At 48.3% G+C, this 25,710-nt stretch overlaps 1 protein-coding gene across 3 annotated transcripts in view; it reads right to left on the reverse strand.

Moving 5' to 3' along the window:
* ABCC4 (ATP binding cassette subfamily C member 4) overlaps positions 1-22,988 on the reverse strand; it is a 319,962-nt gene extending 296,974 nt beyond the window's left edge. For 2 of the 3 annotated variants that reach the window (XM_030813557.1, XM_030813556.1), the window contains exon 1: positions 22,778-22,988. In XM_030813557.1, coding sequence (XP_030669417.1) covers positions 22,778-22,851 — 74 coding nt within the window. In that variant the 5' untranslated portion in view covers positions 22,852-22,988. The remainder of the gene's footprint in view (positions 1-22,777) is intronic. The other variant, XM_030813558.1, reaches the window with a different exon arrangement.
* Between the last annotated feature and the right edge of the window lie 2,722 nt (positions 22,989-25,710).

Raw genomic sequence — 25,710 nt, forward strand, 5'->3', positions numbered from 1 at the left:
AAAGCCAGATAGTTCAGGTAATTTGCATGTAGCTGTAAAAGAGAAAGTTCAGGCCAGGCACTGTGGCAACATGGTGAAACCCCATCTCTACTAAAAATACAAAAATTAGCTGGGTGTGGTGGTACATGCCTGTAATCCCAGCTACTTGGGAGGCTGAGGCAGGAGAATCGCTTGAACCCGAGAGATGGAGGTTGCAGTGAGCCAAGATCACACCACTGCATTCCAGTCTGGGCGACAGGGACTCTGTCTCCAAAAAAAAAAAAAAAAAAAGGGAGAGGAAAGTTGAGAGCATAATTCTGAGTGATTCTGCCTGAAAGAACAGAATAGCTTATACTGGACAGGCTTGTGCCAAAGACACACCCATCTGGCATTGAAAAACAAACACCAACAATAATGAGTGACAGAATGTTAAGAACAATAATTATACAGACTTGGACCACCCAGACTGCTTGTCTGTAGTAATTCAGAAGGAAGCAAAGTGTTCTGAAGGGTTTATGAAGATTGGTTCCACATCTGAAGAATTTTAGTGATCTTACCCGAACTCAACCCAAAAAATATAAGGGAAGAGGGAGTGGTTCTATAATAAGCAGGTGGAGTAGAGGGTCAAACTCCTTGGTGAGTTCAGTCTAATAGAGGACAAATTACTGCCCTACAAAGCAGCTCTAGAAAATGACAACCAGTGGCACTAACTCCAGGCAATATCTTTGTGAGGCTTGTGGGCTGTAACATAGTCTGCTCAGGCTGCCATAAAAAAAAGTCACAATCAGGCCAGGCACTATGGCTCACACCTGTAATCCCAGCACGTTGGGAGGCCAACGAAGGCAGATCACCTGAGGTCAGGAGTTCGAGACCAGCCTGGCCAACATGGCAAAACCCCGTCTCTACTAAAACTACAAAAATTACCTGGATGTGGTAGCATGCACCAGTAGTCCCAGCTACTCAGCAGGCTAAGGCAGGAGAATTGCTTGAACCTGGGAGGGGTAGAGGTTGCAGTGGGCTGAGATCGCACCACTGTACTCCAGCCTGGACAACAGAGCCACTGCACTCTAGCCTGGGCAACAGAGAGAGACTCCATCTTAAAAAAAAAAAAAAAATCCCTGTCTTCAAATACAGTCACATTCTGAAGTACTAGAGGTCAGGACTCCAACATATGAACTTCCGGGGGGACATAATTCAGCCCATAATATGGGTGATAAAGGAGCAGGTCCAGACTTAGAGAAACAAGGACTCCCTGGGTCAAGCTCTGGAAGTGAAAGGCTTCTTCAAAGACAGGAAAGACCCACTGAAGGTGGCTTTGGACGTGCACCCTTGCAGCACAGCAGCCTTCTTGATTTGCTCAAGAGCAGGGCTTCTGACAGGTCTCAAAGCACTTTGTTTAACGAAACAGAATAGAAAATACCAGTGTGTCACATGTTTCCTAAGACAGGACACTGTTTCTTGAACTTTTATTAAAGTATGGTTTTTGTGGGTTTTTTTGTTTTTTTTTTTTTTTTGAGATGGAGTCTTGCTCTGTCGCCCAGGCTGGAGTGCAGTGGCACAATCTCGACTCACTGCAACCTCTGCCTCCCGGGTTCAAACAATTCTCCTGCCTCAGCCTCCTGAGTAGCTGGGATTACAGGTGCATGCCACCATGCCTGGCTAATTTTTGTATTTTTAGTAGAGACACGGTTTCACCATGTTGGCCAGGCTGGTCTCGAACTCCTGACCTCGTGGTCTGCCCACCGTGGCCTCCCAAAGTGCTGGGATTACAGGTGGGAGCCACCATGTCCAGCCTAAAGTATGTTAAATATGTACATGTGAGAGAGAGAAAGAGAATATATCTCTTGGTCATTACATATGTAAAACTTGTAGAATGTGATCAAAATGTTTAAAAACTGGCCGGGCACAGTGGCTCAGGCCTGTAATCCCAGCACTTTGGGATTCCGAGGCAGGTGGATCACACAGTCAGGAATCGAGACCATCCTGGCCAACACAGTGAAACCCTGTCTCTACTAAAAATACAAAAAATTAGCTTGGCATGGTGGCATGCACCTGCAGTCCCAGCTACTTTGGAGGCTGGGGCAGGAGAATCGCTTGAACCCGGGAGGCGGAGGTTGCAGCGAGCCGAGATAGCGCCACTGCACTCCTGCCTGGGCAACGGAGCGAGACTCCAACTCAAAAAAAAAAAAAAAGTTTAAAAACTCGTCATATGGCAGTGGGTCTCAAACATCAGCATGCATCAGAATCCCTTGGAGGACTGATGAAAACGCAGGCTGCTGCTGATGTTGCTAATCCCAGAACCGCCTTGAACGTTTTTGTGGTTTTTTTTTTTTTTTTTTGAGACAGGGTCTTGCTGTCTCCCAGGCTGGAGTGCAGTGGTGCAATGATACCTCACTGCAGCCTTGAACTCCTGGGCTCAAGCAATCCCCCTATCTCAGCCGCCCAAGCAACTAGGACTGTAGCTAGCTCCTAACTCATTCCCGCCAGTCCTGCCCTCCTCTAACTTTATATTGCAGCCAGAAGGATATTTTCTGAAGAGCATCTCATGCTGAGTGGCAGCAGAATGCAGAGATTAAGAGAGGGGGCCAGGCACAGTGGCTCACGCCTCTAATCCCAGCACTCTGGGAGGCCGAGGTGGGTGGATCACCTGAGGTCAGGAGTTCGAGACCAGCCTAGCCAACATGGAGAAACCCCGTCTCTATGGGCATGGTGGTGCATGCCTGTAATCCCAGCTACTAGGGAGGCTGAGGTAGGAGAATCGCTTGAACCCAGGAGGCGGAGGTTGCCGTGAGCCGAGATGTCGTCATTGCACTCCAGCCTGGGCAACAAGAGCGAAACTCCGTCTCAAAAAAAAAAAAAGTGGCGCCAGGCGCAGTGGCTCACGCCTGTAATCCCAGCACTTTGAGAGGCCAAGGTAGGCGAATCACCTGAGGTCAGGAGTTCGAGACCAGCCTGACCAACACAGAGAAACCCCGTCTCTACTAAAAATACAAAAAAATTAGCCAAGCGTGGTGGCATATGCCTGTAATCCCAGCTACTGGGGAGGCTGAGGCAGGAGAATTACTTGAACCTGGGAGGCAGGTTTTCTGTTGGTTTTTTTTTTTTTTTTTTTTTTTGGTTTTGGTTTTGTTTGAGTTTTTGGTTGTTGTTTTTTGGGGTTTTTTTGAGACAGGGTCTCACTGTGTTGTCCAGGCTGGAGTGCAGGGGTGTAATCATGTGTCACTGCAGCCACAACCTCCTAGGCTCAGGTGATCCTCCCACCTCAGCCTTCCTAAGTAGCTGGTACTACAGGTGTGCACCACCATGACTGGCTGATTTTTGTATTTTTTGTAGAGACAGGGTTTCGCCATGTTGCACAGGCTGTTCCCAAATTCCTAGGCTCAAGCTATCCACCTGCCTCAGCCTCCCAAAGTTCTGGGATTACAGGCATGAGCCACCTTGCCCAGCCAACTGAGCCACTTTGTGCCAGGACTAGGTCAGGTAGTTGGGACATATACAGGCGAGGACATTGCCCACATGGAACTGACAGTGTCTAGCAGCTACACAGATGACACGGCCTTTTCAGCAGACACCCCTGCCCCTTGTGCTTGGCAAACAGCACATATACTCAAAAATGTATATGGTTTGACTCCCACCGGAACATAAGCCCCTTAGGGCAGGGACTGGGGTCACTGGATTCCCAGCACCTCTAATCAAGGGGTACATGACACTGCAGCTGAGAGCAGGGACTCTGTGCTAAGTTATCTACCTGGTTTGAACCTAGGCTCTGCCACTCAAAGGCTGTGTGACCGTGGGAAATAATAGTACCCACCCCATAGGTTTGTTATTAGTATTTAATAATATTTATTGGTAAGGTACTTAGAATAGCCCCCCTGCCTACCGGAAGCACTACATAATTATAATGTCTAAATATATAGTAGTTCCAGGCCAGGAATGGTGGCTCATGTCTGTATTCCTAGCAGAATGAGAGGCTGAGGAAGGAGAATCCTTTGAGACCAGCCTGGATAACATAGTAAGATCTCGTCTCTACAAAAAATAAACAAAAGTAAGCCAGACATGGTGGCACACGCCTGCAATCCCAGGTACTCAAAAGGCTGTGATTAGAGAATCACTTGAGCCCAGGAGGTAGAGGCTGCAATGAGCTGAGATCACACCACTGTACTCCAGCCTGGGCAACAGAGTGAGACTCCGTCTCTTAAATAAATAAATAAATAAATAGGGGCCAGGCGTGGTGGCTTACACCTGTAATCCCAGCACATTGGGAGGCTGAGGTGGGAGGATCACTTGAGGACAGGAGTTCAAGACCAACCTGACCAACATGGTGAAACCTCATCTCTACTACAACACAACAATCAGCTGGACACGGTGGCGGGTGCCTGTAATCTCAGCTATTTCGGAGGCTGAGGCAGGAAAATCACTTGAACCCAGGAGGCGGAGGTTGCAGTGAGCCGAGATCACACCACTGCACTCCAGCCTGGGCGACAGAGCAGGACTCCATCTCAAATAAATAAATAAATAGCAGTTCCATATCCTCTGAATAATGGACTAGAAGTTGGTTAATGGATGGGTTTTCGGGGAGAATTTTAGCAGCCGAGCTGAGAGGTAGGTACTCTAGCCAGGGTGTATAGCATGAGCTAAGGGAACAGGACAGCAAATATGAGGTGTGATCAGGGGAAAGGCATCATACACTGACTGTCCAGGAACAATGGATATCTGAGAATGTGGGAAAGCTAAGTTAGGACCAGGAAAAGGAGAGTATCAAATGCCAAAGAAGATGCCACCAAAGGTTCTGGAACAGAAAGCAGCAGAGCTATGCCTTGTAAAGATGAAGCCTGCAGTGTATTGACTGGGTTGGAATCTGGAATCATTGCATGCCTCCAGTCAAGACGTGGCAACTGACCAACTACGTTTTATCACTGACCAGACTCTTCCCTACATGCAGATAACTGAGGACGCAAGCCTTAGTTACTGGGTGCGGTGGTGCTAATAACGGAAAAAGGGAAGTCAGACAGCAAAGGCTGACTGGGGCAATTTCAGCCTTGTTGCTCTGCTGTGAAACTGCTTTCCAGAAAAACTTTTTTTTTTTTTTTTGAGACGGAGTGTCACTCTGTCACCCAGGCTAGAGTGCAGTGGCACAATCTCAGCTCACTGCAACCTCCACCTCCCAGGTTCAAGCGATTCTCCTGTCTCAGCCTCCCCAGAAGCTGGGATTACAGGCGCCCACCACCACACTCAGCTAATTTTTGTATTTTTAGTAAAGTCGGGGTTCCACTATGTTGGCCAGGCTGGTCTCCAACTCCTGACCTCAGGTGATCCACCTGCCTCAGCCTCCCAAAGTGCTGAGATTGTAGGCATGAGCCACAGTGCCCAGCCCAGGAAAACTTCTTAGAGATGTAATAACAACACACCTTATAATTTTCCAAGTACTTCCATAGATAGTGGCCCACTTCTGAGTATGAATTAAATTTCCCTCTGTGGCCTTCCTTTTGTTTTTTTAATAGATCTTCATTTCTGGGGGGACTTACAAACAGGTGACTTCTCCATTCACCAGAAAGGGGACATTATACACTGACCTACTTCCATATTAACTTTCCCTGCTTGATTGGAGGTAACGGAGAAAAATTAGTGTATAAGGCTGGGCGCGGAGGCTCACGCCTGTAATCCCAGCACTTTGGGAGGCTGAGGCAGGTGGATCACCTGAGGTCAGGAGTTCGAGACCAGCCTGGCCAACATGGTGAAACCCCATCTCTACTAAAAATACAAAAATTAGCCAGGTGTGGTGGCACACGCCTGTAATCCCAGCTACTCAGGAGGCTGAGGCAGGAGAATTGCTTGAACCCAGAGGCAGAGGTTGCAGTGAGCTGAGTCCGTGCCATTGCACTCTAGCCTGGGCAACAAGAGTGAAACTCTGTCTCAAAAAAAAAAAAAAGAAAAGAAAAATAAGTGTATAGAACTTCATTGTTTTATTGGCCGGGCAAGATGGCTCGCGCCTGTAACCCTAGCACTTTGGGAGGCCAAGGTGGGCGGATTGGCTGAGCTCAGCAGTTTGAAACCAGCCTGGGCAACAGGTGAAACCCGTCTCTAATAAAATACAAAAAATTTGCCCAGTATGGTAGCACAAGCCTATAGTCTCAGCTACCTGGGAGGCTGAGGCATGAGAATCACTTGAACCCAGAAGGTTGCAGTGAGCCAAGATCGTGCCACTGCACTCCAGCCTGAGCAACAGAGCAAAACTCTGTCTCCAAAAAGAGAACTGGCCAGGCGTGGTGGCTCACGCCTCTAATCCCAGCACTTTGGGAGGCTAAGGTGGGCAGATCACGAGGTCAGGTGTTCAAGACCAGCCTGGCCAACATGGTGAAACCCCGTCTCTACTAAAAATACAAAAATTAGCTGGGCATGGTGGCAGGCACCTGTAATCCCAGCTGCTCGGGAGGCTGAGACAGGAGAATTGTTTGAACCCGGGAGGTGGGAGTTGCAGTGAGCCAAGATCACGCCATTGCACTCCAGCCTGGGCGTCAGGGCGAGACTTCGTCTCAAAAAAAAAACTTTATCCTTAAAATACACCTCTTGGAGCCAGTCCCAGATACATGGGAGGATCAGGCAGGAGGACCTCTTGAGGCCACAAATTTGAGGATGTAGTGTGCCTGTGAATAGCCACTACACTCTAGCATGGGCAACACAGCAAGACCTCATAAATAAATAAATAGGCCAGATGAGGTGGCTCACACCTATAACTTTGGGAGGCCAAGGCTGGCAGATCACGAAGTCAGGAGATCAAGACCATCCTGGCTAACACAGTGAAACCCCAACTCTACTAAAACTACAAAAAATTAGCCAGGCATGGTGGCATGCACCTATAGTCCCAGCTACTTGGGAGGCTGAGGCACGAGAATCACTTGAACCCGGGAGGTGGAGGTTGCAGTGAGCTGAAATTGCACCACTGCACTCCAGCCTGGGCAACGGAGTGAGACTCTGCCTCACACAAATAATAAATAAATAAATAAATAAATAAATAAATATTTTATAATGCATTTTTAAAATATAGTTCTTAAAACATGCCATGAATAGGTTTAATTTTTCTAAATCATAGAATAGGATACTGAAGCCCAGAGTGGTCATGTCTTGCCTAAGGTCACACACAGCTAATATGTACAAGATCATGGGTCTTCTGGCTCCCATCTGAGGCTGTCACAGTAACTAGCTTCTCACTTGTTCCTACCTAAGACACAGGTGTCAGCAACTCTAAATTCAAGAAATTGAGATTAAGACTAAAGTAATAGCTTATAAACATTAATTAAGCATATTAATTGCAAGATGTTCAACCAGACACTGAGAGATTAAGACAGTGAAGATACTGGTTTCTGCCTTAATAGAGCTAACGATTTAGTCAAAAAGTCGCAAATGAACCAAGACTTAAATAAGACTTGAAGACTTAAGACAATAAAAAAGGCATGATAAAAGGGTAAATTTAGGCTGGACACAGTGGCTCATGCCTGTAATCCCAGCACTTTGGGAGGCTGAGGTGGGCGGATCACCTGAGGCCAGGAGTTCAAGACCAGCCTGGCCAACATGGCAAAATCCCGTCTCTACTAAAAATACAAAAATTAGCCAGGTGTCGTGGCACAAACCTGTAATTCCAGCTACTCGGGAGGCTGAGGCAGGAGAACTGCTTGAACCCAAGAGGCGGTGGTTGCTCAAGAGCAAGACTGACTCAAAAAAAAAAAAGAGTGGGGGATAAATTTAGCAAGAACCCTCATCATCCCATTTATCTACAGCCTAATATGTACTAGGAACTTACATATACAATAATAGGTAAAATCTATTAAGAATGTATTATGTTTTATAGTTGAACAAATTGTGTCTCTTAATCAACTTAGAATTCATGTAAATGCCACATTTGGGCTCTGTTACATTGAGAGCTCTCCAGGCCCAGCCTACCATGTTTAAGCCATTGATAAATCTCCCTGCTACTATTTAAAACAGGATAGATACCTTTCTACTGTCTTGAGAGGGGAAGAGTACACACTGTTGGACTGTATGCACTCTTCCTCTCTCAAGACAGTAATCTGAGGGATTACTTCAACAGCAGAAGTTAAAAGAAGCGGTCAGTTGGGTTTATCACATAATCTCAATCACATCCTGACCAATAAATGCACCCATAAAGATCAGCAAATAAAAGCAAGTAATTAGAAGAGCAATTTTATGCTCACAAGCTCTCAATTTACAAGTATGAGATTTCCTGTCAAGTACTCTCATGAGCTCAATTAATCTCTGACCCACGGTGAGAAAATAAACATAGTGACGCAGAGGCTGCAGCTCATGCTTTGGAATTTGTCAGACTTGACTCAGTTCCCAACTCCATCATGTCCTGCCTGGGTGACCCTCATTATGCTACCTGGCCTCTCCAGCTTCAGTTTCCTTCACCTGTATGTAACACAAGAGCAGAGCCACCCTCAACAAGGGGTTACTACAAAAATCGAAGAACCCGGAATCTCTAACAACATCCCTGGCACAGAGCAATCCCCCTTCTCCCTCAGCCACTGGCTGAGCACCCACAGAGGGGAGTAAGTCCTATTGTGGTAATGGTTCTCATGCTTTGAGATCAGACAAGTCCTTTGAGAGGAACCTGAAAAAGGGGCGGTGAACCTTTGGCCAGAAAAATGGAAATATGCACAGAAATATTTTTGACTTTGGCGAGCAGCTGATCAGTGGTTCTTGGGCTTCAGTGCCCATTAGAAACGTAGAGAACCTTTTTAAAATATTGACGTGTGGGGTGCAGTGGCTCACACCTGTAATCTCAGCATTTTGGGAGGCCAAGGCGGACGGATCACCTGAGGTCAAGAGTTCGAAACCAGCCTGACCAACATGGAGAAACCCCGTCTCTACTAAAAATACAAAATTAGCCAGGCGTGGTAGCGCGTGCCTGTAATCCAGCTACTCGGGAGGCTGAGGCAGGAGAACTGCTTGAACCCGGGAGGCAGAGGTTGCGGTGAGCCAAGATCACACCATTCCACTCCAGCCTGGGCAACAAGAGTGAAACTCTGTCTCAAAAAAAAAATAGATAGATAGATAGATAGATAGATGTGTGGATCCCACCCCTAGAAATTATTATTCCAACTGGCCTATAAGGGGAACAGACATCCATATTTTTATGGCTGTCCAGGTGATCCAATCATGGTGAGGGCGAAGAAACTGCTATGTAATCTAAAAAGAATTTAGAAAAAATAGAGCTAGTAAGGTTAACAGAAATAATGCACATCAACAATCATTTGAAGGGAGCAATTTGAGAGTATATTCATGAAAAGCAGCACCAAGAGCCAGCCTGTGTTAAGAGGAATCATGGCCAGATGTGGTGTCTCACACCTGTAATCCCAGCACTTTGGGAGGCTGAGGCAGGTGGATCACCTGAGGTCAGGAGTTCAAGACTAGCATGGCCAACATGGTGAAACCCTATCTCTACTAAAAATACAAAAATTAGCTAGGCGTAATGCCACATGCCTATAATCCCAGCTACTGGGGAGGCTGAGGCAGAAGAATCACTTGAACCCGGGAGGCGGAGGTTGCAGTGAGCCAAGATCATGCCATTGCACTCCAGCCTGGGCAACAAGAGCGAAACTCTGCCTCAAAAAAAAAAAAAAAAAAGATGAAATCGAGTGGCATCGTGCCATTGCACTCCAGCCTGGGCAAAAAGAGCAAAACTCCATCTCAAAAAAATAAATAAAAATAAAAAATACAAATACAAAAATTAGCCGGGTGTGGTGGCATGCACCCATAATCCCAGCTACTCAGGAGGCTGAGGCAGGAAAACCGCTCAAACCTGGGGAGGCAGAGGCTGTAGTGAGCTGAGGCTGCGCCACTGCACTTTGGCCTGGGTGACAGAGCAAGACTCTGTCTCCAAAAAAAAAAAAAAAAAAAAAAAAGAGGAAACCATGCCAAATGACTTTAACCCTTTTCTTGGTAGGGTTTCTGAATGACTGCCCAGGCTTGGCATGACGGTTCACACCTGTCATCCCAGCACTTTGGGAGGCCAAGGCAGGTGGATCACTGGAGCTCAAGAGTTCGAGACTAGTCTGGGCAACATGGCAAAACCCCACCTCTACAAAAAATTAGAAAAATTAGCCAGCTGTGGTGGCCCGCACCTGCAGTCCCAGCTACGTGGGGGGCTGAAGCAGTAGGATCACTTGAGCCTGGGAGGTCAAGGCTCCACTAAGCTATGATTGCACCACTGCACTCCAAGGCTGGCTGGCAAGGCAAGATCCTGTCTCCAAAAAAAAAAAAAGAAGGAAGTGCCCAGGTGATCCAATACTCCAATACCTCTTGACTTCCATAAAGCAGACCTCCATATGACACGACCTCTCTTGACACTTGTGGCCAAGTTAATCTAGCGACCACAGTGTTGATTAGTGGATCTGCCACAACCTAGAGGACATTCCTAGGACCCATCCTTTCTAGCATTCAGACTACAAAAGTGTTCCAAGAATTTTCAACAGCAACAACGAGCTGCTAAACTTTGGCATCTACAAAATGAATTTGCATAGGGATAGAAGAGCAGTTACATGGGGACAAGCCCTGCAGACTATGAGGTCAATTGGCCATGTGTCCAATATCGCTCAACTGCATGTATCACTGATGATGCCCAAATTAAGATAAACTTCCTGACCACACTGGCCAACAGGATGAAACTCCGTCTCTACTAAAATGTAAGTATTAGCTGGGCGTGGTGGCACGTGCCTGTAATCCCAGCTACTCGGGAGGCTGAGGCACGAGAATTGCTTGAACCAGAAGGTGGAGGTTGCAGTGAGCCAAGATCACACCACTGCACACCAGCCTGGGCAACACAGCGAAACTCCACCTAAAGAAATAATAAGCCGGGCGCGGTGGCTCACGCCTGTAATCCCAGCACTTTGGGAGGCTGAGGCGGGTGGATCACGAGGTCAGGGGATTGAGATCATCCTGGCTAACACGGTGAAACCCCGCCTCTACTAAAAATACAAAAAAAAAAAAAAAAAAAAAACAAATTAGCCGGGCGTGGTGGCAGGCGCCTGTAGTCCCAGCTACTCCGGAGGCTGACGCAGGAGAATGGCGTGAACCCGGGAGGCGGAGCTTGCAGTGAGCCAAGATCGCGCCACTGCACTCCAGCCTGGGCGACAGAGCGGGACTCCACCTCAAAAAAAAAAAAAAGAAATAATAATAAGATAAACTTCTCCATGAGCCCCAAACTCATGACCAATTGAATGCCTATTCAACATCTCCACTTGAATGTGTAGCAGGCATCTCAAACTTAACAGGGTCAAAAATAAACTCCTGTCCAGGTACCATGGCACATGCCTGTAATCCCAGCACTTTGGGAGGCTAGGGCGGGAGGATCACTTGAGCCCAGGAGTTCAATACCAGCCAGGGCAACATGGCAAAACTTCATCTCTACAAAAAATATAAAAAATTAGCTGGGCGTGCTGGCACACACCTGTGGTCCCAGCTACTCGGGAGGCTGAGGTGGAAGGATGGCTTGAGCCCAGGAGGTGAAAGTTGCAGTGAACTGAGATCGCACCACTGCAATCCAGCCTGGGTGACAGAGTGACACCCTGTCTCAAACAAAGAAACAAAGATTTAATGTGGCCATGATAGCTGTCTTTGAATACTAGAGGCGAGCATATGAAGGGAGGTAGCCAACTTGCTCTGTGTGTTGACAAAAAAACAAAGAAAAGCGGCTCTGAACCTATTTTGGTTCTAGGAGCTGCTTGATTCACAGATCATTCTTTGCTTCATTAAATTCTGTAATGTTTTTCTTAGAAGTAGGTACACACAAGTAGAAATTGCATGGAAAGAAAATTGTGGTTCAATACAACATAATTCTGGCATTCGAATCTAAAGTCATGAGAGTCACATAATGCATTTCCCCATTGCCCAGTATCTGGAAGGGATTCCTGTACTGAGTGTGGGCTAGAAAATCTCTTCCTTTCAACCCACTAATTCCATGACACTAAGGAAAAGGGGAAGATAGGAGCTAGCGCAGAGAAAAGGGCAGATGGGGACTAGGCCTGAAACAGACCAGCACGGAAGTGGTCATGGAACCCACAAATGGAACAAGGAGCTAAGTCGCAGGCCACAGAAGGGCTGTAAGTACTCATGAGTACGGGGCTGGAAGTGGGAGAAGCAGTCCGAACGTCTGCTGGGATCAAAGAGGGGAGGGCAACCTTGGGTGTAACAAATGCTACCGGCTGGCAGGGACAACATAGCGACTGAGGGGTGGTCATTCGCCACACGTCTCAGGCAACATTTTCTCCATCTGCAGTTCTGTGACCTGGACATCTCATCCCCTGCCAGGGATGACTCCCCACCTTCTCCATCCAAGCTCCAACAGGAAGGTCAACCCCTCCCCAAAGATCCCCACCTTGGCCAACACGGCAAAACCAAAATAAAAAAATTAGCCAGGCCTGGTGGTGCACACCTGTAATCCCAGCTACTCCGGAGGCTGAGGCAGGAGAATCACTTGAGCCCGGGAGGCAGAGGTTGCAGTGAGTGGAGATAGTGCCACTGCACTCCATCCTGTGCGACAGAGACTCCATCTCAAAAAAACAAAAACAAAAACAAAATCCCCATCCTGACACAGCTTTTCCTTACTTCTACTCCAGCACACCCAACACGGGGTCAGGAGGAACTCCTGCAGCAGGGACTGCTGGACACACGAACTATGTTGTTTTGAGATGGAGTCTCGCTCTGTTGCCCAGGCTGGAGTGCAGTGGCATGATCTCGGCTCACTGCAACCTCCACCTCCCGGGTTCAAGCGATTCTCCTGCCTCAGCCTCTCGAGTAGCTGGGATTACAGGTGCATGCCACCACGCCCAGCTAATTTTTGTATTTTTAGTAGAGACAGGGTTTCGCTATGTTGGCCAGGCTGGTCTTGAACTCCTGACCTTGTGATCCACCTGCCTTGGCCTCCCAAAGTGCTGGGATTACAGGCATAAGCCACCACACCCGGCCTGGACTACATTTTCTTTTGCTTTTTTTTTTTTTTTTTTTGAGACAGAGTCTCATTCTGTAGCCCAGGGTGGAGTGCAGTGGTGCAATCTTGGCTCACTGCAGCCTCCACCTACTGGGTTAAAGCGATTCTCCTGCTCAGTCTTCCAAGTAGCTGGGATTACAGGCACGCACCACCACGAAAGAAGTCAGGGTGCCTTCTTTCTTGCCAGGTTCAAATCCATTACAATAAAGTACCATTCCTATTCTCAAAGAGCCCACACAATGAGGGAGGCAGCCATTGTATCGTGCAAATAATGCTAGCTGTTGAAGAAAACAAGCCCTGATTCTCAATGGCTTAATTCAAAATCACCGGCCAAGGCAGGTAGATCACATGAAGTCAGGAGTTGGAGACCAGCCTGGCCAACACAGCAAAACCCCTTCTCTACTAAAAATACAAAGAAAAAAAAATTATCCGGGCGTGGTTTCGAGCTCCTGTAATCCCAGATACTTGGAAGGAGGCTAAGGCAAGAGAATCGCTTGAACCCGGGAGGCGGAGGTTGCAGTGAGCCGAGATCGCGCCACTGCACTCTAGCCTGCGAAACAGAGACAGACTCCGTCTCAAAAAAGAAAAAAAGAAACCAAGACGATGCCTATTCTCATGCTGTAGTCCCCTTTAGGCCATCTAGGGTGGGGAACAACACCATGCATTTACTCCTAGCTGGACTTTCACCATCTTGCGGCTCGGCCTCCTGTCAGTCCTCCTCCTCTCCAGGAGGCCTCTTTATTCAGCTGGAGAGGTGTTGCATGGGGCTGGTTTTTGTGTTCCAGGCGTGGAAGCGAGACACCTTTTGCAACCCCTTCCTATTGGCCAGGTCTCAGTTTCGTGGTCGCCTCTGACCACAAGGTTGGGGTAGAAAACATAGTCCAGGCTGGGCACAGTGGCTCACACCTGTAATCCCAGCACTCTGGGAGGCCCAGGTGGGTGGCTCACCTGAGGTCAGGAGTTCAAGACCAGCCTGGAGAACATGTTGAAACCCCATCTATCCTAAAAGTACAAAAAATTAGCCGAGCGTGGTGGTGCACACCTGTAGTCCCAGCTATTTGGGAGGCTGAGGCAGGAGAATCGCTTGAACTCGGGAGGCGGAGTTTGCAGTGAGCCGAGATCGCACCACTGCTCTCCAGCTTGGGCAACAAGAGTCAAACTCCGTCTCAAAAATTAAAAAATTAAAAACAAAAAATAAAATAAAATAAAAATAAGGCACTCAAATGTTTGCTAAACGAATAATCTAAAACGCAGAGGATCAAGGCAGTAACCTTGGCCTCCCAGACACCAATCAAGTAGAATTGGACACTAAGGACTGAGAAAGACCTGAGAAACGTGGCTCCCAAATCTCAGCATCTGAATCGCCCAGGAAATAATGCTTTAAAAAATGCAGATTTCAGGATGCCATCTCAACCCCAAGAGACTGTGATTCTGTATACGCAGAAATTTACTATTTGGCCAGCCACAGTGACTCACACCTGCAATATCAGCACTTTCGGAGGCCAAGGCGGGAGAATCACTTGAAGCCAAGAGTTTAAGACCAAACTGGGTAACACAGCGAGACCTGGTCTCTACCAAAAATGTATTAATAAAAATTACCGACCAGGCACCGTGGCTCACCCCTGTAATCCCAGCACTTTGGGAGGCCGAGGTAGGTAGATCACGAGGTCAAAAGATCAAGACCATCCTGGTCAACATGATGAAATCCTGTCTCTACTGAAAATACAAAAATTAGCTGGACATGGTGGCGCACGCTTGTAGTCCCAGCTACTCGGGAGGCTGAGACAGGAGAATCACTTGAACCCAGGAGGCAGAGATTGTAGTGACCCAAGATCACACCACTGCACCCCAGACTGGGCGACAGAGCAAGACTCCGTCCCCCGCCCCCAAAAAAATTAGCTAGGTGTCCAGGCGCGATGGCTCATGCTTGTAATCCCAGCACTTTGGGAGGCCAAGGAGGGCGGATCACAAGGTCAGGAGTTCAAGACCAGCCTGGCCAACATACTGAAACCCCATCTCTACTAAAAACACACACAAAAATTAGTTGGGCGTGGTGGCGGGCACCTGGAGTCCCAGCTACTTGGGACGCTGACGCAGGAGAATTACTTGAACCCAGGAGGCAGAGGTTGCAGTGAGCCAAGATCACAACGCTGCACTCCAGCCTGGGTGACAGAGTGAGACTCCGTCAAAAACAAACAAAAAAAGCAGCTCAGCTACTTGGGAGGCTGAGCTGGAAGGATCACTTAAGCCTAGGAATTTGAGGCTACATTGAGCCATAATTGCACCACTGCACTCCCACCTGGGCAACAGAGCAAGACCCTGTCTCAAAACACACACACACACACACACACACACACACACACACACGCACACCACAAAATTAAATGGCCAGGAATAGTGGCTCATTCCTGTAATCCCAACGCTTGGGAAAACCAAGGCAGGAGGACTGCTTGAGCCCAGGATTTTGAGACCAGCCTGGGCAACACAGTGAGACCTCATCTCTACAAGAAAAAAAATTTTTTTATAGAAAAGAAAATATAAAATTAAACATTTTATGCATTGACTGAAGGCCTCACACACCCATCCTCTCTAAGCCATCCCCTGCCCTCAGCCACTTGCGTTTGCTTCTATAGTCATGTCATCAGCTCTCTAGGGCAGGTCTCCAGAGAGTCTGTCTGGTCACCAGTGGCAGTTTCCACAGCAGCACAGGCTTTGCAAGATGACACTTCACCCACTGAGATATGGCCAGCAACAGGGGAGCAAGGATTTAACCACTCTCTGTGGGACAGATGCATCTGGTGATCCCTCTCAATGCCCATATTTAGGGAAAAGTCCTTCGCTGTTAGCCTCCACCCTGCTGCTAACGCCAGATCACCTCTGGATCAGGTGTGGGCAGAGGAATGCAAAGTGCCTGCCGGGCACCAGGGGGCAGCAGGACAATTTCTAGGAGAGTCTCAGGTATTGGCCCATCTTGTGCCCAGCTGGCCACAGTTCATAGGCTATGCCACTTATTTCCACTAACGGGAAAGAGGAGGAATTATTCAATAAATGATAATGGGGAAAACGAGCTGTTTGGGAAAAAAATGGGGACTATCTCATATCAAATACCAAAAGAAATTCTAGCTGCCTTTATTGTTAGAAATGAAACAATAGCTAAAAGAAAACGGAAGGCCAGGCACAGTGGCTCACGCCTGTAATCCCAGCACTTTGGGAGGCCAAAGCAGGTGGATCACCTGAGGTCAGGAGTTCGAGACCAGCCTGGCCAACATGGTGAAACCCTGTCTCTACTAAAAACACAAAAATTAGCCAGGCATGGTGGTGGGCGCTTGTAATCCCAGCTACTTGGGAGTCTGAGGCAGGAGAATCACTTGAACTCTGGAGGCAGAGGTTGCAGTGAGCCGAGATCACACCACTGCACTCCAGCCTGGGCAACAGAGCAAGACTCCGTCTCAGAAAAAAAGAAAATGGATACAGAAGTGGAGCATGGTGGCTCATGCCTGTAATCTCAGCACTTTGGGAGGCCGAGGCAGGCAGATCACTTGAGCTTACAAGTTTGAGACTAGCCTGGGCAACATGGTGAAACCCCAGCTCTATAATAAAAAAAAAAAAAAAATATATATATATATATATATACACACACACACAAAAATAAGCCAGGCGTAGTGGTGCACACCTGTAGTCCCAGCTACTCAGGAGACTGAGGTGGGAGGATGGCTGGAGCCTGGGAAGAGGAGGTTGCAGTGAGCTGAAATCATGTCTCTGAACTCCAGCCTGGGCAGTGCAGCCAGACCTTGTCTCCAAATTAAAAAAAAAAAAAAAAAAGGATATGGAGATTGACAAACAATTTAAAAATTAGCTGGGCATGATGGCATGCACCTGTAGCTCAGCTCCTTGGGAGACTGAGCTGGGAGGATCACTTGAGCCTGGGAAGTTGAGACTGCAGTTGAGCCGTGTTCACGCCACTGCACTCCAGGCCTGGCCAACAGAGTGGAAGAGGTGAATGAGAAGATGGCTCACACCTGCAATTACACCTAAAATAGGAAAAAATAGGTGATCCTCTCACTTCGGTCCCTCAATCTACCCAAAGAAATTTCCATCCCAATATTTTAGGAGGCCTAGGCGAAAGGATGGCTTAAGCCCAGGAGTTTGAGACCCACCTGGGCAACATAGTGAAACCTCATCTCTATTTTTAAAAAAGAGCTGAAGCAACAGCAACAACCAAAAAGAAAAGATCAATTAAGGATACATAAATTTAAAACTTCTGAAAAAAACTGAGAAGTGAAAATCTAGAAAAATATTGTAAGCACTACTACAAGTTATTTCAAAAACATAAATGCCTCATAGAAAAAAAACGCAAAAAACTTAATAGATAATTCAAAGATATACAAATAAACAAATGGTCAACGGACCTTGTCAAAGTTCAATTATAATTATCAATCAAATAAATTCAAACTGAAACTGATTGATACTATTTTTAATCTATCAACTTGGGAGCTTTTTTAAATTCAGTATTTGGGCCAGGCGCCGTGGCTCATGCCTGTAATCCCAGCACTTTGGGAGACCAAGGCAGGTGGATCACCTGAGGTCAGGAGTTCAAGACCAGACTGGCTAACATGGCAAAACCCCGTCTCTACTAAAAATACAAAAATTAGCTGGGCATGGTGGTGCACACCTGTAATCTCAGCTACTCAGGAGGCTGAGGCAGGAGAACCGCTTGAACCCGGCAGGTAGAGGTTGCAGTGAGCCTTGATCGCCCCCCACTGCACTCCAGCCTAGGTGACAGAGCGAGACTCCATCTCAAAATTAATTAATTAATTAATTAATTTAGTATTCAAAGTTAACAATGAAATAAGTATACAAACTACTACTAAGAGGGCAAACTGGTCCAATTATGTTGGAAAACAGGCCTTTACCAGTCATTCTACTTCTAAGAATACAGAAAAAGGAAAGATATACCAAAAGCATGGATATCCATTACATTGTTATTACAAACGCACTGTGTTCAACCATAGTGAAAAACTACATAAATTACAACCATTAAATACCATGTTTTCAAGATTATTTAATGCCATAAAAAATTAAATTAAGGCTGAGTGCAGTGGTTCATGCCTATAATCTCAGCACTTTGGGAGGCTGAGGCGGGCAGATCACTTGAGCCCAGGAGTTCAAGACCAGCCCAGGCAACATGGCAAAGCCCTGTCTCTACAAAAAAAAAAAAATACAAAAATTGGCCCGGGGCCATGACACACACCTGTAGCTACTCAGGAGTCTGAGGTGGGAGGATTACTTGAGCCTGGGAGGCCAAGACTGCAATGAGCCATCACCACACCACTTAACTCCAGCCTGAGCAAGAGTGAGATCGTGTCTCAAAAAAAAAGAAAGAAAAAAACAGGAAAAATAAGCATAAAGAGGTCTGTGAGGAAGACAGAAACAACCAAAATATCAGCAAATATACCTGGCCAACAGAAATAAAACATTCTATTCCTTACTTATTTTTCTATAGTTTCAAATTTCCTACAGAAAGTGGCCAGGCGCGGTAGCTCACATGTGTAATCCCAGCACTTTGGGAGGCCAAGGTGGGTGGATCACCTGAGGTCAGGAGTTCCAGACCAGCCTGGCCAACATGGTGAAACCCTGTCTCTTATAAAAATACAAAAATCAGCTGAGCGTGGTGGCATGCGCCTGTAATCCCAGCTACTCGGGAGGCTAAGGCAGGAGAATGGCTTGAACCCGGGAGGCAGAGGTTGCAGTGAGCATAGATCACACCGCTGCCAGCCTGGCAACAGAGCTAAAACTCTGTCTCAGAAAAAAAAAAAGAAAAAAGAGAAAAAGAAAGAAATAGGTGAAAATACTACCTTTAAAAATCCACAACTGCCAACAGCCATAATGCATGACTCCTTTTAGACTCCAAGTCCAAATTATGCTATAAATACACCAAAGTCCCAGGAACATACTTTGTATAAAAGTCAGTAAGCTAGTTATTGGCATCATTTAGGTAGGCAGCTGCCAGTTCACAAATTCAGAAAGCAGATGATATTTGAGAAGAAAAGCTAACACCCAACAAGAAGGTGAAAAAGCAGTTTTTCCGTACAAGGTGGGCCCTGTCTCCAGGCAGCCACTTCCGGATGGGCTCATTTCAGCTTTCCACGGGCAGTGGGAAGGGTACACAAATACTGACCTAAAAGCAGGAGGCTAAGGCACAAAATATAACTCAAGAATTTACTACAGGCCCAGTGTGGTGGTTCACGCCTGTAATCCCAGCACTTTGGGAGGCCAAGGCAGGCAGATCGCTGGAGCTCAAACTCCTGAGCTGTGGATTACAGTGTCCTTGGGGCACTGTTAGGTTATTCTGCAGCTATGTGGCAATATGAAGTACTTTCAAGTGATAAGTAAATAGCTCAAGGGGGTGGGAAGCACAAGGTGACTGCTGTGTCATTTTAATGTCTCTCTGGGCCTGATAATTTAAAAGGACTCTGCATTCCTCAGATGATGATTATTATTATTTTCTCACTGTGAGGCCTCAGACTTTAAAATCCCTCAAACTGGCCCAGGCACAGTGGCTCATGCCTGTAATCCCAGCAATTTTGGAGGCCAAGGCGGGCAGATCACCCGAGGTCAGGAGTTCAAGACCAGCCTGGCCAACATGGCGAAACCCCATCTCTACCAAAAATACAAAAATTAGCTGGGTGTGAGGGTGCACGCCTATAGTCCCAGCTACTTGGGAGACTGGGGCAGGAGAATCACTTGAACCCAGGAGGCGGAGGTTGCATTGAGCAGAGATTGCACCACTGCACTCCAGCCTGGGTGACAGAGCTGAGAGACAGAGAAAGACTCCATCTCAAAAAAAAGAAATAAAGAAATTTTAACAATTAAAAGAAAAGCGTAATACTGTAATAATACTCCAATGAGAGGAGTAGCTGGAAGCAGTAAGCGCCTCAAATCAGGATCACCTGGAGCACTGGAAACCTCACCATCCCCACCCACACACCCAGTGTTTCCAGTTTTACTGAATCAGTCCAGAGTGGATGCTGGAGAATCTGCATCTCTTACAATCTCCCAAGTGATGCTGATGCTGCTGCTTTGAGTGCTATGCTTTGAGAACAGCTGCCCTAAAGCACACTAATAGTTGTTACACATGCATCATCTCCAACTGCAGGTACTTTAAGAACTTCCCTTGAGAAACTCTAGCCTTCCAGAACAGGGAGCGCCTTCTCCATGCATTTCCGACAAGCACCTGAACTGGAAGCAGCTCAGTACAGCAGCTCCAAAGAGGCTGGGGAGCCAGTCTGCCCAGCTTTGGAGCCTGCTCTGACACTTGATTGCTGTGTGAGTCCAGGCAACTTACTCAACCACTCTCAGCTTAAGTGTCCTCAGAGTAAAACAGAGGTCTACTAGCTCCTTCCTTTCCATCAGGGAAACCGGAAATGAACACCTACTCAAGTCATAAATGGGAACGCATCACTTCCTATTTCCCTGCCACCTACATTTTGAAAATGTAGGGGGAGAAAAATGTAAGGAGGCAGGACTCACATCTGTAATCCCAGAACTTTGGGTGGCCGAAGTGGGAGCAACACTTGAGCCCAGGAGTTCAAGACCAGTCTGAGCAACAACATAGAGAGCCCTGTCTCTACAAAAAAAAAAAAAAAAAATTTATTATCTAGGCATGGTGACACACACCTGGAGCCCCAGCTACTCGGGAGGCTGAGGCAGGAGGATTGCTTCGGCCCAGGAGTTGGAGGCTGCAGCAAGCTATGAATGTGTCACTGCACTACAGCCTGGGTCACAGCTTGCACAAAGCAAGATCCTGTCTCAGAAAAAAAAGTTCCTTGTCCAGCCTGTAGTTGAGGAGACCATTTGTCTACTTTATTATTTACAGAAACCACACCCATATTCCTTCCTCCTCCATGCGCCCCTCTCCTTAAGAGAAAGGCTACCAAACCACCAAGAGAGGTTCCTACACCCACTAAGTGTACCACAGTGGAAACAAGAATAAGCGACTCATCCTCCTGGAATCCCCTAGGTCAAGCTTGTCCAGCCTGAGGCCCATGGGCTGTATGTGACCCAACACAAATTCGTAAGCTTTCTTAAAATATCATGAGATTTTTTTTTTTGCTCATCAGCTATCATTAGTGTTAGTGTATGATTAGTGCTAGTGAATTTTATGTATGGCCCAAGACAATTCTTCCAGTGTGGCCCAGGGAACCCAAAAAATTGGAGACCCCCACCCTAGGTTGTCCCATAATAAAAGGCAATATCAACATGTGGGAAAGATGAGGGGGCAGAGGTCAAGAAACAGAAAATCTAATAATCAACCAAGTGAGATTGAAGCCCTTCAAAGGTTCAGGCTTATGTAGTTAGCAGATGGAATTCCCCCAACACACACCTGCCACCCCCCGAGACGGAGTCTCACTCTGTCACCCAGGCTGGAGTGCAGTGGCGCGATCTCAGCTCACTGCAACCTCTGCCTCCTGGGTTCAAGCAATTCTCCTGCCTCAGCCTCTTGAGTAGCTGGGATTACAGGTGTACTCCACCACACCCAGCTAATTTTTGTATTTTTAGTAGAGACGGGGGTTTCACCATGTTGGCCAGGCTGGTCTCGAACTCCTGACCTCGTGATCCACCCACCTCTGCTGCCCAAAGTGCAAGGATACAGGCGTGAGCCACCGCGCCAGGCCAAGATAGAAATTTTAGGTACGACTGTCACCGGAGTCTTTCTCCGCTTGTTTCCTTGCACGAAATGGGTAGGGCTGTGGGCCCTCCCAGCTCAGGAGCCCTGGGGTGGTTTTAAAAAGGTACAACTCCTGGTAGGAACCACCTGCATCAAGACCATGGACCACCTCTCTGAAGGTTAGCGATTCCAGGGACCTCACCTCGGAGCAGTCCTCCTAGGTGGAAGTGAAAATATTGGAAACAGGGAAAGAAGCTGGTCAAAGACAGACTCCAGTCGTGGCGGTGCATGTCCCAGTTAAAAGCAAATCCTGGAAAATCTTGTTCAAGAACAGTGTCCCCATTCATAAATGAAAAATAAGAATAGTGTTATTTTACCCACACGAAACTTGCCATAACTAGGTACCACGACCCACATGGACACACAGTGAGATTCCCACAGAGAGGCAGGAGAGCCCTGGTCACTGAGACAAACGATACAGAGACACCGGGACACAGAGAAGCACAACGGGACGTGGAATTGGATCCAGCTGTCTCGTAAGGAATATCGGAAGGGGTGGGGACACTACTGGGAGATGGCGTAGGTCCAGGACACTAATTAGGCTTTGGCTGAGATTAGATAAAGGAAGCTGTTCGTAAGCTGCTTACTTAAAAAGAAAGGAAAAGGTGCGTTTGAGTTCAGGAGACTGCGAGTCCCGGAGCAGGAGGTGGGAGCCAGCGAACGGTGGCGTGTAAGGGGTGCAGTCGCTTCTCCCGCTGGGCAAGAGACTCCCCCTTTCGGCAGCCTGGGTTCTCCGCCTCCCCGGACCTCCTGCTCCTCCTCCCCCGAGCCCTAAGGGCCCTCAGAGCCTCCAGCAGCAAAGCCGCTGGCCCCGCGCCACCAGCGCCGGGTCCCCCCGTCCCCGCGTCCCCCTGCCCCGCGCACCGGGGCGCAGGCGGGGACCACGCGGCCGACGTGGGGCGGCGCCACCCGCAGCAGAAAGCCCCGGCGTGGACCGCGTGGCATAGGAAAGCTCTCCCCTCGCCCCTAGCCGCAGAAGGCTTGGGCAGCATCGGGCGCGGCCCCGGGAAAGCGCGTCCGCGGGGCCAGCGGCTGCAGGGTGACCTGTTTCGGGCGGGGACACTCACCAGAAGAACACGCGGGAGCAGAGGTTCGCGTCCTGCAGCGGGTTGGGCTTCACCTCCTGGTACACAGGCAGCATCTTGCCGGGTGGGGCGGGCGCAGGCCGGGGTCGCGCTGCTCAGGCGGCGGTGGCCACGGGCTCCGCTCCTGGACCGCGAGCAGGGATGCTAGGGCTCCGGCCGCCGCGCCGGTCCGCTCGGCTGGAGCCTGTGAAGCAGCCGCTTCCGGGAGCCAGGCGCCGGCGGCACGCCCCGTCCCCGCCTCTCAGGCCCTCCGCTGCCAGAGCCGCCTCGGGGGCGCCCGCTACGCGCCGCCGCCTGGAGCCTGGAAGCCGCGCACCGCGTGCGAGCGCGGCCAGGACCGACGGGTGACGCGGCGGGAGGAGGCGAAGCTGACGACGCCAGAGGGAGCCCAGAACTACGCCCAGGGGTGAGGCGAGGGCCGCCCGCGCCACTGGACGGGTAGCCGAGCGCACGGCGCGGAGGCCGGGTCCGGAGGTGCCCACGTGCACGCACCGGAGTGAAACTTTCCTAAATTCACTATCCGAGTCTAGGCGCCGACACAGAAGGTGGAGCAGGGAGGCGTCGGCTATGCCCGCCCCTGCGACGCAGAAACGCCCCCTCGGCCACGGGTTTGGGGAGACCCGGAGACAGCTGCCTCGTGCTCTAGCAGCCCGCCCCCTGGGCGCCTTTCCCTCCTCAGGACCAAACGAGGGTGCCATGGGAGGCTCTCCAACCTGTGAGCCAAACATTTGACCTCGGACGACAGCAAAGTTTAGCACAGATTATCCTTGTAGAGCTGCAAGACCTCAAGAAAGCCGGGTAACTCGAGAGTAGGACCCAGATGAATTTGGGAGATGGATGAATGCTGTCGTCCATGGGGGCAGGCTTTCGGCATCTCGCATGTTGCATGGTACGGTGGACCTCTGCGCTTTTTGCTGCCTTCTTAGATTGGGAAAGGAGTATAAAAGGAAAGAGAGACTGCCTTATGATTTCCGTCGTCAAGGCCTAAAGATAACAGTGGCAAACGACACGTGGGTTCCAGAAGACCAGTGATGTTTATGTGCATTTCTGAGTGCGTAGCCTCACGTGTATGTGTGTGTGTGTGGCAGTCTCACACACAGTGGCACGATTATGGCTTATTGCACCCTCGACGTCCCAGGGCTCAAGCAATCCTCCCAACTCAGCTTAAGTAGCTAGGATTACAGGCACCCGCCACCACACCTGGCTCGTATTTTGTAATTTTTGTAGAGATGCAATAATCAAAATCAAAGGCTCCAAGTTCAAATATTGATAATTTTTGAGGCCAAATGATGTGTCATGGGGGTTTATTTTCTTCATATTTCACGCGTGTTTGAGAATTTAGTTTTCTTTGTAATAAGATCATTTTATTGTTCCTTGATAATTTCTCACTTTGTTGCCCAGGCTGGTCTCAAACTCCTAGGCTCAAGTGATCCTCCCACTGTGGCCTCCCAAAGTGCCAGGATTACAGGCATATACCCCATGCCCGACCAATTATCTCACTTTTAATTCTATCAGTGCCCCATTCAAGGTTATCCTTATTTTATAGATGAAGAAGGTGAAGCTGAAAGGCAGAACTTGTCCAGGGTCTTAGAGCCAAGAAAGGATAAAACATGATTTGCAATAAGCCTGTGTCTGAGCATGGCCTATCTCCCTGGTGGATGGCCAGTGTGCATGAGAAGTGCCCAGAATATGCTGGTTGAATGGCTGTAGGAATGAATGAACAAAATCTTGTTCCAAGCTTTTGGACTCCCACCTCTAAGTCTTCAGTTGTTTCTGTGGCTACCTTACCAAGGTCAGCAGCTACTCTTCATTTCCACCCTGAATGAAAAAAAATGAAAGGCTCCAAGTTCATGGTGCTTGGAACAAGATCATTTTATTGTTCCTTGATAATTTCCCATGTATATTTGCTAAAATAGTATAATTAATAGCTTTTAAAGAAAGCCTTACACAAACACATATTTAAAAGTCAAGCACAGGCTGGCCAGGATAGTGAGGCCCTGTCTCTACCAAAAGTTTTCAAAATTAGCCCAGGTGTGGTGGTGTACCCTCGTAGTCCCAGCTACTCGGGAGGCTGAGACAGGAGGATGGCTTTAGCCCAGGAGTTCCAGGCTACAGGGAGTTAAGAAGGTGCCCACCAGGCTGGGCGCAATGGCTCACACCTATAATCCTAGCATTCTGGGAGGCCGACGCAGGTGGATCACCTGAGGTCAGGAGTTCAAGACCAGCCTGGCCAACACGGTGAAACCCCCATCTCTACTAAAAATACAAAAAATTATCTGGGTGTGGTGGTGGATGCCTGTAATCCCAGCCACTCGGGAACCTCAGGCAGAAGAATCACTTGAACCCAGGAGGCGGAGGTTGCAGTGAGCCGAGATCATGCCACTGCACTCCAGCCTGGGAACAAGAGTGAAACTGTCTCAAAAAAAAAAAAAAAAGTGCCACTGCACTCCAGGCTGTACACGCCCATAATCCCAGCACTTTGAGAGGTGGAGACAGGAGGATTGCTTTAGCCCAGGAGTTCTAGACCAGCCTGGCCAACATAGGGAGACCTCATCTCCACTGAGAATGTGAAAATTAGATGGGCATGGTGGAGTAAGTCTGTAGTCCCATGTACCCTGGAGGCTCAGATGGGAGGACTGCTTGAGCCCAGGAGTTATAGACCACCCTGGGCAACATAGGGAGACCTCATCTCTACTAAAAATGTAAAAATATGTTGGGTGTGGTGGCATGAGTCTGTAGTGCCAGCTTGTTGCAGGAAGTCAGGGACCCCAAATGGAGGGACTGGCTGAAGCCATGGCAGAAGAACGTGGATTGCAAAGATTTCATGGACATTTATTAGTTCCCCAAATTAATACTTTTATAATTTCTTATGCCTCTCTAAACATAAATTGTAAAGATTTCATGGACACTTATCA

Source organism: Nomascus leucogenys, chromosome 5 (genome assembly GCF_006542625.1).
Source record: "Nomascus leucogenys isolate Asia chromosome 5, Asia_NLE_v1, whole genome shotgun sequence".
In the NCBI taxonomy this organism is placed as follows: domain Eukaryota; kingdom Metazoa; phylum Chordata; class Mammalia; order Primates; family Hylobatidae; genus Nomascus; species Nomascus leucogenys.